Consider the following 15,803-nt stretch of genomic DNA (forward strand, 5'->3'; position numbering starts at 1 on the left):
CCCATTGGTGGGAGGCCGACGTAGACACCGACGCTGACGCGGTTGCCTAGCGATACGCTTTTCCCAAGATGCCCAGGGTGCTGTGTTCTTCTTAGCCAATCAGAGGGGCAAAGAGGCCTTACCGCGGGCCAATAGACTGCGAGGCCGAGGCCCGCGACGGTTAAACGGGGCTGGAGCCTGGGGCAGCCGGGGCCTGTGGTTTGAGGCCTCCGAGTCGGTGGCCGAAGCTCCGCAACGGCAGTGAGACCTGCAGGCGTCCTGCGCGGGCCCCGCCATGCCGACTCGGGCGGAGGACTACGAGGTGCTGTACACCATTGGCACGGGCTCCTACGGCCGCTGCCAGAAGATCCGGAGGAAGAGCGACGGCAAGGTGAGTGCGGGCCTCTTCCCTGTCTCCGCCCCTGCGGCGGGTGTTGCGCCTCTGCCGCCGAAGGGGAGCGAGGGGTCGGGGCTGTGGGTCTCGAAGGCCGTGCTCAGAAGTCAGCCAGCTCCCCCCCAGGTCTGTGTCTGTTCTGGGTCGCTCGAGGCATGGAGACTGTGTCCTTGTTTCTTTTTTCTTTTTGAAATTTGTAAATCTGCCCTTAATTCCTAAGTAAAATTAATAGAATGTGCCAAATAAAATACTGCCAAATACGTATTGTCAAGCACTGCTTTTGCTATTTACAGGAGAATGCATTTTTTATATACATGTATTTTCCGTCCTTTTTCGTCTCTCTTTCATGTTCTTCCTTTTTCATACTTTGACCTGCTAAGGGCCTTCTATTGGAGACAGGTAGCTGACTCCTGAGCTATTTTTAGAGAACAACCCTCTCAGTCATGAAGAAGGGGCAAGGCCACCAGAACCTAGAAATATTATGTCTTGTAATCAGAACTCATTTAAAATGCCCTTGGGATTGTTGGACTTCTATTTCCCAACGTGTGTAGGTAGACCTTACACAGAAACAAACAGTGAAGAGGAAACTGGCTCTGGTGGAGGGATTTTTACCAAGTTCTCTTTCCCTGGAAGAGCTTGGCCTGCTGGAATGGTGAAGAGCTTTGTCTGCCTCTGCCCTGGCCTTGGGCAGAGTACAGCCTCCTACTAAGCAACTGAGGGTAGGGTGGGGGGAGACCCGATGTGCCTCATCGCCCTCTACTGCATCATTTTACTGCTTGAAAATGAGGGGAAGATTATGGAAGTAATCTCAGGGGTCCTTCCGTTGGTTCAGCTAAAGGAGTTGATAATGACTGTATGATCCGTTTACCAGAGAAGTAATTAAAAAAAAATTGGGGGGGGGGTTTGGAGTTTAATGAGTTCATTTATACCTTGGAAAATTTTATTTCAGATATTAGTTTGGAAAGAACTTGACTATGGCTCCATGACAGAAGCCGAGAAACAAATGCTTGTTTCCGAAGTGAACTTGCTTCGTGAGCTGAAACATCCACACATTGTCCGATACTATGATAGGATTATTGACCGGACCAACACCACCCTGTACATTGTCATGGAGTACTGCGAGGGGGGGGACCTGGCGAGCGTGATCTCAAAGGGAACCAAGGAAAGGTAAATTAATCTTTGGTTTTTATTTTTTTACATTTGCTTTTTAGGGCCGCACTTGTGGCCCCACGGACGTTTCCCGGCTAGGGGTCGAATCAGAGCAAGAGCTGCCAGCCACAGCCACGGCCACGAAGGATCTGAGCCTCATCTGCCACCTGTACCACAGCTCATGGCAACACCGGATCCTTAACCCATTGAGTGAGGCCAGGGATCGAATCGAATCCTCATGGATCATGGTTGGGTTTGTTAACTGCTGAGCCACGACGGGAACTCGCAGGTTAATTAATCTTTTAAATGAGCCTTGTTTTGTTTCTGTTGAGCCTCCTGTATTAGGATCAGAGACAGAGTCCTTAGTAATGGGGAAGGGTCTTCTCATATTTGTTTGGTGGGTACTTTAGAAAAATCCCTGGCAGATCAATACCCGTGTTTCATACCGAAGTAATTTCTTTCCTTGTGTGTAACCTTTGAAAGCTAGATAATTCATCTTTGTGATGGGGTTCCTAGAAGTTATATGCTGTATAACTGTTTTGATTTCAGACAGTACTTAGATGAAGAGTTTGTTCTTCGAGTGATGACTCAGTTGACTCTGGCCCTAAAGGAATGTCACAGACGAAGCGATGGCGGCCACACTGTGCTGCATCGGGACCTGAAACCAGCCAACGTCTTCCTGGATGGCAAGCAGAATGTTAAGCTTGGAGACTTTGGGCTAGCTAGAATACTGAACCACGATACGAGTTTTGCAAAAACATTTGTTGGCACACCTTATTACATGTCTCCTGTGAGTATTTTAGAATTTAGATACTTGAGGCTCCCGTCGTGGTGCAGTGGAAATGAACCTGGCTAGCATCCATGAGGATGCAGCTTCGATCCCTGGCCTTGCTCAGTGGGTTCAGGATCCGGTGTTGTCTTGAGCTGTGGTGTAGGTCGCAGATGTGGCTCAGATCTGGCGTTGCTGTGGCTGTGGTATAGGCCAGCAGCTACAGTTCCAGTTTGACCCCTAGCCTCGGAACCTCCATATGCCGAAGGTGCAGCCAAAAAAAGCCAAAAAAAAAAGACCAAAAAAAAAAAAAAAGAATTTAGATACTTTTTAAACATCTTAATGGTACTCATTCAACTGCAGGGAAATTGAGCTTTTTGTTTGTTTGTTTAGTAGTATCCAATCACCAAGAATTAACTATTGTTTTATTTTAAATTTATATTTTTCTGAATGGGCCACCAGGCCATTAAATTCCTGTATTAGCAATGCAAAATAGGCTTGTATTGAATGACTGCTGGTTGCTAAGCTCTGTGACTACAAAGATGAAATAGGTTTTGTTTCCACCCTCAAGAGCAGCACTTCCCTAGGGGCCATAAGTCCTGGACACCACCTTGGATTTGTCTGGAGTGATCATTTAAAATGCAGAGTCCTGGGCCCCAAATCCAGGGAATTTGGGTCCCTGGACAGATCTTTGCACTCTGTTTGTTTGTTTTGGACTCTCTATTTTAACAGACTCTTTAGATGATTCTAGAGATGGAGGTTGAGGCTCAGAGGCTCTCTCACTTCAGATAACACGTTTATCATGTTTTTGCTGGTTAACCCTTGGTGCTTGCTCTTTTTCTGCTGCCTCTTCCTGCAGCGGAGCTGCAGTACCCACCCAGAAGCCTTTTCCTCTATTGCTGGATATTTTGTTTCCAAAATGTCTCACCATTCTGAGGAACAGGGCTCTGCATATCTTTATAGGAATTATCCTTTCTTCCTTTTTGGTTATTTCTTGGTGTATCGCTCTCAAAATGGAATAGCTGGGTCACAGAGTATGAAATGTTTATAGCTCTCTAGTGACTTTGAAAAGCTTTTAAGTGACAGCACCAATGTGTTATATGTGAAATATTAGCTGGTACAGATGGAGAGAGATTTACTGTTTCTCATGGTTCACAAACATTTCCAGGACTTTCTAAATCTTTTTTAGTTAGGTTAACCAATCTGACTACAGTGTAAAACTTTGTAAATTGGTGATTTTGTTTTTGACTAAGTTTAGACAGGGCCAGGACCGCGTCATTTTCTCACTGGATCAAATTCCATATAGGAACCAGTGGCAGAAAGGAAAATTAGCCAGAGGTGGTTCTTGGAAAATTTGAAACCTGTGCAGTTCTTTTGTTCCTGTTTCCTCTGCCCTGGTAGTTAGATTGGTTCAGTTTCCTGAGGGGTTGATTGTCAAGAAGTAGTACCAGACTCACCTGCTGGACTTTAAAATACCAAGAAGCCTCCTAAAGATTTTGGTACCTTACCTGCCTCTGTGCCCTCTGTTGAGAATGAGAGTCATGGTGGACCATTGTTGCTGTACGTGTGGAAGAAAGCTAAGAAACAGTTAAAATAGAAAATGAGAATGTTGGCTACTACTGTGGTATATACAGTGGACTTAAGGGAAAAATACATAAATGAATGAGTCAGTTAGCCATTTATGTCTACATCCATTTAAATGTGGACCTGAAGTTATTCTAGAATTTGCTCTGGTTCTTTCAATTTTCTTTTCTTCTTTCTTTTTAGGGTTGAACCTGCAGCATATGGAAGTTCCCAGGCTGGGGGTCTAATTGGAGCCCCAGCTGTGGGCCTGCGCCACAGCCACAGCCACACTGGGCCCAAGCTGCATCTGCGACCTGCCTCGCAGCTTGCAGCAATGCTAGATCCTTAATGCAGTGAACGAGGCCAGAGATTGAACCCACATCCTCGCAGTCACTACATCAGGTTCTTAACCCACTGAGCCACAATGGGAACGCCTCTGGTTCTTTTAAAATGGAGTTTCTAGAGTATGACTTCCTTGAGGGTAGAGATCTCATGTAGCCCTTTGAATTGCCAGTGTCTGCCTGGAGTAACACAGTAGATGTTTGTGAATGAAAAATAAGTGAGTGAATTCTATCTGGTGAAGTGTATTAGGATAAGAGCAGTGCCTTTTTTCCACTGTAAATTTGAAGGTGAAGTAAACAGTAGCCTCTTTTGTTGTTAGGATACAAGACCTGATGTGAGCAGAATCAGCCTTTTGTATCTGAAATTTTTGTTATAGGTATAAAGTTAGATATAAAATATTTATAATAAAAACTTTTTTTGGAGTTCCCATTGTGGTACAGTGGGTTAAGAATCTGACTGCAGCAGCTCAGGTCGCTTTGGAGGTGCAGGTTCATTCCCTGGCCCAGGGCAGTGGGTTCAAAGATCTGGCATTGTTGCAGCTACGCGTAATTTGCAACTGCGGCTTGGATTCAGTCCTTGGCCCAGGAACTTCTGTGTGCCGTGGATGTGGCCATTAAAGAAAAGAATTTTTTTTCTCCTTCTTCTTGAGTCAGCATTACCCAACTTTAAGATTCTGTTTTTGTCCCAGGAGTAATTTTACATTTTAAAACAAAAAAACCTTTAAACTCCTTTCTTCCTCCCCTCAGGAACAAATGAATCGCATGTCCTACAATGAGAAATCGGATATCTGGTCCCTAGGTTGTTTGCTGTATGAACTGTGCGCACTAATGTAAGTATGATGGGATAGACATCTAGGCCGAGAGAGACACTTAGCTCTGTCACCTTTCACCTGGCTCAGCTTTTTGGGCACCTCTGCACGTTCAAGCCTTAGGTTAAAATGAAGGTAGACGGATCGGTTAAAAAAATTATTTACAAATTAATAATTACCCCCTGAGGCTGGATCTGGACTTGTTCAGGCCTCTGACCTGGTTAGATGCTTCCCTGTTAGCCTGAGCTTGGCTTAAGGGGAGAGCACGTGGGTCAGGCCTGTGGGAGAAATGAAATAACGGCCTAGAGACGCAGTCTGGGGATTTGGACAGGAAAGAGCTCGAATTCTTACCCCTTTTTATTTTCATTGTTTTCCTTCTAAAATATTCTGTCAAGCAGTGGTTCTCAACTAGGAGAGGAATCTTTTACCTCCCAGTCTTGCTTCCCATGGGACACTTGATACTATCCGAAGACCTTTTAGTTGTCACAACTAAGGATAGCTCCTGGCATCTCGTGGACAGAGGCCAGCAGTACTGCAAAACATACTCCCAGTGCCCAGGACAGCGCCCCCGACAGAACTATTCAGCTCCGGGCGTCGGCGGGGCCAAGGCTGGGAAACAGCTGTAGAAGATGCCGGAAGTAGAAACATAGCCTGGACCTATAAACGCTGCTCTTCATGTGCTGCTTATTCTATATTTTCACTTTTATTTTTTGAAAAACCTTTCCCCGCAGGCCTCCGTTTACAGCTTTCAACCAGAAAGAACTAGCTGGGAAGATCAGAGAAGGCAAATTCAGGCGAATTCCATATCGTTACTCCGATGAATTAAATGACCTTATTACGAGGATGTTAAACTTAAAGGTAAAGCTATAAGATGATATAGCACCTGTTGCCATCTCTCAGTTAAAATCTGCACCACCTGCTCTGGTGGAGCAGTGAGACTGAGGAATCGCTACACACGTTTTTCCTCAGCTGGATCTACTCTGTGAACACACATGAAAACACGAATCCTTGGCCCGTGGCTGGCCTCCCTGCTGTGCTTTCTTTCTGTCCCCTCCCACGCGCTGCCACGCCAGCAGATGGTGGGAGCAAGGAAAGATTTTGCATAAAGGATCCAGATCCTCAGTTCCCCTTATCCTCGCCTACCTCAGGGTGGCAGGTGGTACAGGAAGGGGCCAGGAAGAATAAGCCTTTATTACTCTGCCTCCAGCTCCAATGAGAGATTAAAGATTAGAGACTGTTAGAGACGGGTGGGGGTGGGGGCTAAGAAGAACAGAGGGGAGGTAACTCAGAGAGAGAATGCAGACAAAAGTCAGGCCACTGGATGGGGAGGGAGATGTCCTCGGGATCAGGCTGCTGTATCAGACTGATGCTCTGGGAGGTGAACGAGAAGGTCGTGGGTGCAGTCACAGGACCCAAGGTAAGGGAGGGAACATCCTGCTTCGTGGAGCTTAGGGATGCAGGGACCGTCCATGCCCTGAACCAGACCTGGCTGTGGTACCCAGCACCACACAAGGATGGAGCCTTCTTAAAGAGGGAGCAATGCTGAGTTAAAATCTGCATTACTTCGTGGACTCAGAACCTCATGAGTTCAGACCACCAGCGAACTTTTCAGGTGTTTGTGAGCCATCCCTTTGCAGGGGGTGAAAGGGCGGAGGGAGCCTGTGGTGACGGGGGAACTGGGCAGGTGGTGGTGCTTGCCCTGTCGCACACACAGATGCTGAGTGATAACGCCGCGCTCCTCCAAGAATAAGACCCGCCCCGAAAGGAGTCCTTTCTTTTGCCTTGGAAATAATACACCGTTTTAAGTGTAGCTGCTCGCAGGATGAGCTTTCCATTACGAAGCCTGCCTGTGACACTGGCTGTTTCCCCCCAGGATTACCATCGACCTTCTGTCGAAGAAATTCTTGAGAATCCTTTGATAGCAGACCTGGTTGCAGAAGAGCAAAGAAGAAATCCCGAGAGAAGAGGGCGACGGTCAGGGGAACCAGAAAAGCTGCAGGACTCCAGTCCTGTGCTAAGTGAGCTGAAACTGAAGGAAATACACTTACAGGAGCGGGAGCGAGCTCTCAAAGCCAGGGAAGAAAGCCTGGAGCGTGAGTCGGGGTGGGGGGAAGCGCCAGAGCTATTCTCCTGCGTGTAGAGCTCTGCCTCGACAGAGGACCCTAGGTCTGTGTTCTATGTGAACATTTTTATAAATACCTGTGAAACCAGAATATGTGCAGCGAAAGCTTGCTGGCACCTTCGAGCTGAGCCTCCTTCTCCGAGATCATTTGCTGTCATTGTATTTGGGGGCACTGATTGTGACAGCCCAGCCCAGTGGCCATCCCCCTGTCCTGTGGAGTCACTTCTTTATCTTCCTTAATATACAGACCCTAAATTTCCCAATATAAAGGGAGGGCTTAGAGTTTGTTGCCTTCCAGAATAAAAACCCTCGCTTCTCCCTTCTGCGACAGCTGCTCCGACACTGTTAGGGTCTAAAATCCTGCAGTATGTGAGCGAGATGTGTTGTGGCAATTCCGTAGAGAATGTGGGTACAAGATACTTAAGTCCTCTGATGGGGTTGACAGATTGGGTGCTAAGGAGTTTGTGATGTTGAACGCCTGTCTGATCCACTAAAGTGAAAGCTGCTCCCCAGGTTTTAGGGTCCCACAAGGCAGCAGCAGCCGTGAGGCTCTGCATTTTGAGGTCGAGGAATGAGATGGGGCTGCGGCCGGCCTCTTTCCCCTTAAGGCTCATGTTTTGCTTCTGCAGCTTTCCGCAGGGGCGCACTGCATTCAGCTGGACTACTTACACGGCGTCCAGATGCATTCATTCGTGTTCTGCTTCCTAATGATTATTGTCTGGGACCGTGAGATTTGCTCCCTGCAGGAGCTACAGCCTCTGCTTACCTGAAAATCTTTTTTCGTCTCTCAGTCAAAAGAATTCTTTTTCTTTTAAATTTTTTTACTGGTGTATGGAAGTTCCTGGGCCAGGGATTGAATCTGAACCACAGCTGTGGCAACACTGGATTCTTTAACCCATGGTGTGGGCCGGGGATCGAATCTGCACCTCTACAGTGACCCAAGCCCCTGCAGTGAGATTCTTAACCCACTGAGCCATACTGGGAACTCCTTCTGTCAAAAGAATATTTTTTTTTTGTCTTTTTTTTTTTTAGGGCCACACCCGAGGCATATGGAGGTTCCCAGGCTAGGGATCCAATTGGAGGTGTAGCCGCCGGCCTACGCCACAGCCACGGCAACGCCAGATCCAACCTGCGTCTTCAACCTACACCACAGCTCACAGCAACACCGGATCCTTAACCCACTGAGTGAGGCCAGGGGTCAAACTCGCACCCTTATGGTTCCTAGTTGGATTCGTTTCCGCTGCGCCACGACAGGAACTCCAAGATCTTTCTTTTTTTTTAAATTCTTAACGAAAAACAACCAACCAAAAACTTTGATGAAAACTTTCCGTGGTGTTTTGTAATTTCACGTAACAACTGAAATCTGAACTCTCTGAAAGCTGGGCCATGGATAAATAAAAGCCTTTGTTACTCATCTAAAGGCACCACCTAAACGAGCTGTGGTTTCCGGGCTCTCACTGGCCGGAAGGAGGAGGGTTTGTGCCAGGCGGCCGGGTAATGCCCAGGAAGGGAACTGTTGCCCCTTCTTGGGGGAGAGGAGGGATGGCGAGCAGGGATGGCGGGGCTCTTGGTTTTCCCGAGTGACTCCCACACATCTCGACCAGAGGTGGAAGCTCACTCTGTCCTGGCACTTGGGCCAGTCGTTAGGAGAAAACGCGTACCAACGACGCACTGCCTTATGAGCTGGGCACAGTCAGGGTGACTGGAGCCTACGGTGAGATACCCTTCACACAGCCCGACTCATCGGGCGGGAGTTCCCGTTGTGGCTCAGCAGTGAACGAATCTGACTAGCATCCATGAGGATGTGGGTTCGATCCCTGGCCTCAGTCATTGGGTTAAGGATTCAGTGTTGCCGTGAGCTGGTGTAGGTTGCAGACTCGGCCCAGATCCCGAGTTGCTGTGGCTGTGGTGAGGGCCAGCAGCTATAGCTCAGATTCGATCCCTAGCCTGGGAACCTCCATATGCCGCGGGTGTGGCCCTAAAAAGACAAAAAAAAAAAAAAAAAAAAAAAGGCTCATCAGTGGTCAGGCTGTAGCCTTCGTGATAAGGAAAAGCTTTAGGATCACCACATGTGAATTGTTTTATACCCAGAGCTGCTCATTAATTGCTCTCTTTCTCATCCGTCTCCTTTTAAAGAGAAGGAGCGAGAGCTTTGTGTTCGTGAGCGGCTGGCAGAGAACAAACTGGCCAGGGCAGAAAGTCTGCTGAAGAATTACAGTCTGCTGAAGGACCAGAAGTTCCTGTCTCTGGAGGGCGGTCCAGGTATGAGAACCAGCTCAGTGAACAGAAGCTGGTCCCACAAATGAGGAAGTGGGCACCAGCATTGCCCCCAAGGGGGCTCCGGTAGCCCTTTTAATTTCCAGAGTCTCGAATTGTAAGAGGGAGTTAATTGAACATATGTGTTTCAGTGGAGACAAGAATTCTGTTCTAGTAGTGACTGACTCACTGGGGTCAGAGGCGTGAGACGCGAGGCAGGACGATTTCATCTTCAGCTTTTTTTTTTCTTTATCAAACTATGTGTTCTGTATCTGATATTTATTTTTTAAAATTGGGTCATTTTAAAAAATATGCTTTGCGTTTCAGATTTTTCTCTGAATATATTCTCAAAACTCTACATTTCCCTCCATTTTCCAGTGAAAATCCTAGCATTTCCCTCTCGCACAGGACCCAATAATACTTACACAGCCTTCGTAGAAAGCATGGCTTCAAAGGTGTGATAAACCAGCGATAGCAAAGGCCATCCATTTGGGATCTTTATGAGGACTTGTTCCAGCTGAAACGTATGTGTCCAAGTGTGATTGCTTGGGAAGTTCCCTTGTGGCACAGTGGGTTAAGGACCCAGCGTCGCCACTGCAGCGGCTCGGGTTCAGTCCCAGGCCCGGGAACTTCCATGTGCCGTGGGTGCAGCCAATAAAAGAAAAAGCGATTGATTAATATCTACATATGCTTTGTAATAAGTGATAGAAAGAAATGAAATTAGTGATGGCAGTAAATATCTTTTTTTCCCTCATTATTGCTATTTTAACATTTCAATATTTTTATACTTATTTCAGTTTTTCTTCGATTCCACACTGCCATCCATAAAGACAAACTACACTTAAATCATGATCGATAGAGTGAGGGGGGATTTTTAACTGGGTGAGTTTCAGGCATCAAGCTCATTGCCAAGAATCATCGAAGGCGCCGTTGGGGACAGCTCTTCCAGTTATAGAGTTTATCGACATCTTGCCCCGAGCGTCTTTGAGCAAAGGGTGAAAAGCTAAGAAGGACGGTGTGTTTCACTCTGTCGGATCCGTGGGTAGAGGAACCTACTTGTATGCGAGTCGCGGCAATTACTGAAAATGAGCTGTAGGGTGGAGCATCCACTGTGGGTAGGAGATATTTTAAAGTACTGAGCACATCCGAGCCCCAGATGAGCAACAAAGCAGTGGGGGGCAGTGTCCTTATGAACTCGGGACAGTTGGGAAGGTCCTCCTCCCCTCCTTGGGTCCTGCAATTCAGACTCGAGGAAAACAAATAAACTAAGAGCATCTTTTCTAAAGCTCTCCTTAGTCTATTTAATGAATACTAATTCATTTTGTTTAATGAAATACTAATTCAAGGAGTTCCTGCTGTAGCAAGAACAGCATCAGCGGTGGTGTCTTGGGAGCGCTGGGATCCAGGTTCGATCCCCGGCCCTGCACAGTGGGTTAAGGATCCGGTGTTGCCGCAGCTGTGGCTTAAGTCACAACTGTGGCTGGGATCTGATCCCTGGGCCGGGGAGCTCCATGTGTCACAGGGCGGCCAACAACAAAAAAGAAATGCTATTTTTTTTCTAAACCCTTTTCTTTCTTACAAAACTGTCTCAGTAAGATTTACAGTTTATACTGTTGGTTTACAAACGTTCAGGTATTTGAGGTCATAAAGGTGGATCTGTTTGAAACCATAGACTTAGGACCTAAAAGCCATCTCCTGAAAGGCTGGCGGAGAAGCAGTGTAGGAAGTAGAAGTCAGGCAGGCGAAGGCAGTGTTTCTCTGTGCGGCCCACTCCTGCAGGGCGCCTCCTGTTCTTTGGCCTGGAATGTTCTTCTCCACGTAGTCGGCTGGCTTCTTACTTCCTCCCTCTCCTCAGGTCTCTGCTCAGGAGCCGTCTTACTACGAGGTCTTTTGCACGACTGCAAACAGCCCCGCATCTGTCTCCTTTTTGCCCAGAGCACACATCCCCTTGGACACTCCTCACATGCACCTGTTTGTTTGTTTGTGGTCTCTCTCCTCCCACTACAACAGGGCCTTTGTTTGGTCCCCAGCGGCCCACGCAGTGAGCTCAGTAAATATTCGACCGTATTTCCTTTACATGAACACAAAGGAAAAACAAAAAGAACCTTTTTGTTCTAGAATTCAAACCTGTCAGTTCCTAATAGTGTAGACACTTGAAGGAAATTCTTTCTTTTTTTTTTTTTTTAAATGTTAAAAGTACAATTCACATCTTCACTCACTATTAACTCGATTAACTTTTACTGTGTTGCCTCTGCTTTTACCATGCCACCCTGGCTTAGGTTCTTTTTGAAACAAGTTTCTGGGCAGTTAAGCCGCTCTAAGTGTTCTTAAGTATTTCGCCAGAACTGTAGGTGCTTTGCTGTAAGGAAGAGCTTCTGCGTCCATGCTTTCCTGGGAGTCATGCGTTGTAGGCAGAAAGGCACTTGTTTTCAAGAATAGAGATAAAGAACATTGATTTCCAGACGTTTCATACTGGAGACTGTGATCCTCTGTGCATTTAACCTTAAGAGGAAGGTTGAGTGTTAGGAGAATAAAACATATGCTCCTCGATTTTTGGCTGCAGATTAAAAGCCTGATTGATTTCTGCCAAACCTATGCCCCTAGCCTGTTACGAAAGAGATAACAGGTCCAAAATGGAGTCACCTATCACCAAATGTCACCAAACCAAGACTTAATACCTAACTTAATTACAGGTTCTGCCTCTCCCAGGAATGGAATCTTAAAGCAGTCAATCTGGCATGACCTGGTCAGCAGTAGTAAGGTCATCTGCCTGATAGACACCTGCTGTCCACTGAATTAAGGTGACCTTGCCACACAGATCTGCTCCCTGCTAGAGTGACTTCCTCATCCCGTCCCCTCTGCCCGTAAAGGTCTTTCATTCTGCACAGCTCCTCAGGGCTTTCTGTCTGGTAGGTAGGATGCTGCCAGCATCGTGAATCGTTGACTAGGAGTTCCCATCTGGCTCAGTGGTTGACGAGTCCGACTAGGAACCATGGGGTTGTGGGTTTGATCCCTGGCCTTGCTCAGTGGGTTAAAGATCCGGTGTTGCCGTGAGCTGAGGTGTAGGTCGCAGACGTGGCTCGGATCTGGTGTTGCTGTGGCTCTGGCATAGGCCGGTGGCTACAGCTCTGATTGGACCTCTGGCCTGGGAACCTCCATGTGCCGTGGGAGCGGCCCGAGAAATGGCAAAAAAAAAAAAAAAAAAAAAAAAGACCAAAAAAATGAATCGTTGAGTAAAGCCAGTAAGATCTTGAGTATTTCCTCAGCTGAATTGTCACGCTCTGGTTCCAGAGAGAATAGCCGGTCCCCGGGGTTCACGTGTGAAGCGACAGGGTGACTGTTGCGGTGAGTCTGCCAAGTACGGGGGAGTTGAACTCCTGTTCACGTAACTCAGACCCTCTTCTTTTTCCTCCCTGAAGAGCGTTTTGATCTTCCGTCCTCGGGAATGAAGAAGAAGGTTCACTTCAGCGGGGAGAGTAAGGAGAACGTCGCAAGGAGTGAGACTCCTGAGAGTCAGCTCAGCTCCAAATCCAAGTGCAAAGACCTGAAGAGGAGGCTCCATGCTGCTCAGCTGCGGGCGCAGGCCCTGGCAGACATTGAGAAAACGTACCAGCTGAAAAGCAGGCAGATCCTGGGCATGCGCTAGCCTGGCCCAGAGACAGCGAGCGGCGAGCTGGGTCTAACACTGCCCGCCCTTCGAGGCTGGCATTCCCTGCCGCGGCCTACACGCGTGCTGCCGTGAACCGTGCTTTTTCTGTAGGAAGCCTGATGTTTCGGGGTCGCTTTTGCTGTTCCTCGGCGGCAGGTGTGCCAGCGTCCACCCCATGCATTTGTCTTTCTTTTTCTAAGAAGGCTTTACAGACAGAATGACGCTGTCTTGGCCAACTGGACTTTTCATCCTCTGTGTGATTACTTCTGGAACCTTCGATGTTATATTCTAAGTGTTGGGAATTGGGGGGGATAGTAGGAAAACATCTTTACTCAGGAGCAGTGCTTACTGTGAAGTCTGAAGGACTGAGTGGTGTGCTTTACAGCTGTCCTGTCTAGAGTGAAAATTTAAGTCTGGGTTTTTAAATGTTCTTGAGCTTAGAGAAAACCTGGTCGGCCACTAATATGCTGGCATCTCGCGTGTAAACATCTCGTTGCTCTGGGGCGTGAATCTGTGACCTTCTGTGGAAGAGTTCATCTCTGTGATGTCTGTATGCTTTTTCCCTTTTTATTCTGTGAACTGTCCTGTGCCACCTCTTTCTGACTAAATAAAAGAATTCTTTAGTTTTCCTAGTCTCTGGCATGTGCCCATCTCTTGGTTGGAGGGAGTCTGTGTTTACGGCTCACAGGTTTTGGAGGGCAGGCATGAGAATGTTAGCTCCCCAGGGCTGGGGGCACTTTGCTCTGCATCTCATTTGACCGACTAAGCCAGTGGTTCTTTCTGGGGGCAGTTTCCCCACCAGGGGATATTTGCAACATCTGGAGACAGTTTTTTTTAATGGTCACAATTGGAGGGAGGGTGCTGCTGGCATCTAGTGGGCAGAGGCCGGGACTGCTGCTACCCCCCCCGTGGTGCACAGGACAGTCCCAGGACTAAATGCCAACAGGGCCACGCGTGGGAACCCTGATCTAAGCTAAAGCTTGCGGGAGTTTGAAGGGAACTTGTTTTGGCTTTGGTGGATTTTTTTTAATATGTCTGACTTGTGATATGAATCAGCGGTCCTCGCTGTGCCCATCACATTTTTCATGTGATGTTTTCCTGGCAATGCTAATCCTTTTATCGAAAGAAGACCAAGTTCTGAGGGGTTTTAATAAACAGGAACAGCTCCTTTAGTAGCTGGTTTTGAAACGCTTTATTGACGTCTAGTTGACTCGCAACGTTGTGATCATGGCTGCTGTACAACAGAGTGACTCAGTTGTACATGCACACGCCCATTCTTTTTTAGGCTCCCCCCCCCACCCCCGTATAGATTCTCACAATATCGGGTAGAGTTCCTTGTGCTAGACAGCAGGTCCCCACTGGCCAATCATTCCATATACCACGGTGTGCATGCGCCAGTCCCAAACCCCTGTTTATTAGCCACGTTAACACAGGCTTATTACACAGTGTTGTTCCAGCAAAGACATGTTATCAAAACTCAGAGGCTGATGACCGCGGCTTTGCCGTATGCCGGCGTTACACCCCATGTCAGTGTTCAGTGTGATTCGCAGGTCCCAGGGCAAACTAAAAGCGTGGCGCTCCCTGTTTAAAAAAGCAGGAAACGAGTGCCATTAAAGGTTCGTAGAAGTGCCTTATCCTTTCTTCCAAGGTGTCTGCCTATTGTGTTATCTGCTGTTAAATCTTCTAAGAAAAATGAAATTTAAATTATTAGCATGAATTTTACCATTCGTCTTTTATACCGCACGATGCCAGTTTTAAAAGCAAATAGCAGCACGTCTAGCTCCTCTGTAGAATCACCAAGATTATACACTTCGTATTTTGTGACTCATCTGGGAGGGCGCCTCAAGCTGGCCAGAGGGGAACACACACACCTGCCTGTGACAGGCGATGGGGCCCTTGACTCTGGTGCTTGCTCTGCACACTGTCTGGCAGGAGAAGTCCGGCCCACAGCCCCGACTCCGGCAGATGCTCACTCCAAGGATCTTGCCCCTCCAAGCTGGGACTTTCCTTGTACCTCGATCCGAGTATCTGGATCACTTCTGCCAAGATAAGGCCTCTAGTTACCAGCCACGCTACAGGGCTGCCAGGCCCAGGAGTGGGGAAAGGCATTAGGAGGCAGCCGCTGTCACCCTGTCCTGAGATACTTCTGGGGGCCAGCACCCAACCCTTCCCCTGCTCAGGCCCAGGCCCTTTCTGGCAGCAGAGCATGGCAGGGGTGCAGGCAGGAAGGGGAGGCTGTGTGGGACCCAGTGCACCAGGGCTGGGGGAGCTGATGGCAGGAGGTGGGACCATGCCTGAGCCGAGGCTTCAAGCCCACACCCGCCCATTGTCCCATCAGACTTGACTTACACAACACAAATTCAACGATACAATAGCACAGAGCATTAAAAACCAGCTTCCGGCCCTTCCAAATGCCAGGTCCTCCTAAGCACAACCCCTGTGAGACTGCGCTGGTTGCTCACTGGTGAAGCCAGCCCTTGCCTTAGGAAAGGCTTTTCCTACCTTTGGAAATCAATTTCCTTTCCATTTTTAATCCTGTGGCATGGTGGAAGCATCTCTAGTTTTCCTGGCTCAGACTCCACCTTGATTTTCATGCCTGCCTTCAGTCAATCAACAATTATCGAGCACCCGCTACAGCCAGGCACTGTTTAAAGTGCTGAAGATACAGTGCTTTGCAATCCCCGCCCTCAGGGAGGTGCCGCTGAGAGGACAGGGCAGATGGTGAACGCGTAGGTATGGGCTGGCCCCTGAAGGGAAGGAAGCACCAAAGGG

At 47.9% G+C, this 15,803-nt stretch overlaps 1 protein-coding gene across 3 annotated transcripts; it reads left to right on the forward strand.

The window, feature by feature from the left end:
* Nucleotides 1-188: 188 nt before the first annotated feature.
* Nucleotides 189-13,663, forward strand: NEK2 (NIMA related kinase 2). 3 transcript variants are annotated; one of them, XM_021063863.2, is made up of 9 exons: nt 189-370; nt 1,323-1,540; nt 2,072-2,312; nt 4,943-5,025; nt 5,736-5,862; nt 6,878-7,097; nt 9,263-9,388; nt 12,076-12,183; nt 12,802-13,663. In XM_021063863.2, the coding sequence occupies exons 1-8, from the start codon at nt 275-277 to the stop codon at nt 12,180-12,182; spliced, it is 1,218 nt and encodes a 405-aa protein (XP_020919522.2). In that variant the 5' UTR covers nt 189-274; the 3' UTR covers nt 12,183; nt 12,802-13,663. The 3 variants fall into 3 exon arrangements, 2 of the variants coding, with proteins under 2 accessions (XP_020919522.2, XP_003130461.3); XM_003130413.4 differs by lacking the exon at nt 12,076-12,183; XR_014816618.1 differs by lacking the exons at nt 9,263-9,388; nt 12,076-12,183; nt 12,802-13,663 and adding an exon at nt 10,839-10,927 and having other exon boundaries at nt 6,878-7,998.
* The last annotated feature ends 2,140 nt before the right edge of the window (nt 13,664-15,803 follow it).

The sequence above is a fragment of the Sus scrofa genome, chromosome 9 (genome assembly GCF_054392235.1).
Source record: "Sus scrofa isolate SSC_HxYL_T2T_F1_AM1 chromosome 9, Sscrofa_HxYL_maternal_Yorkshire_Landrace_v2.0, whole genome shotgun sequence".
Lineage (NCBI taxonomy): Eukaryota > Metazoa > Chordata > Mammalia > Artiodactyla > Suidae > Sus > Sus scrofa.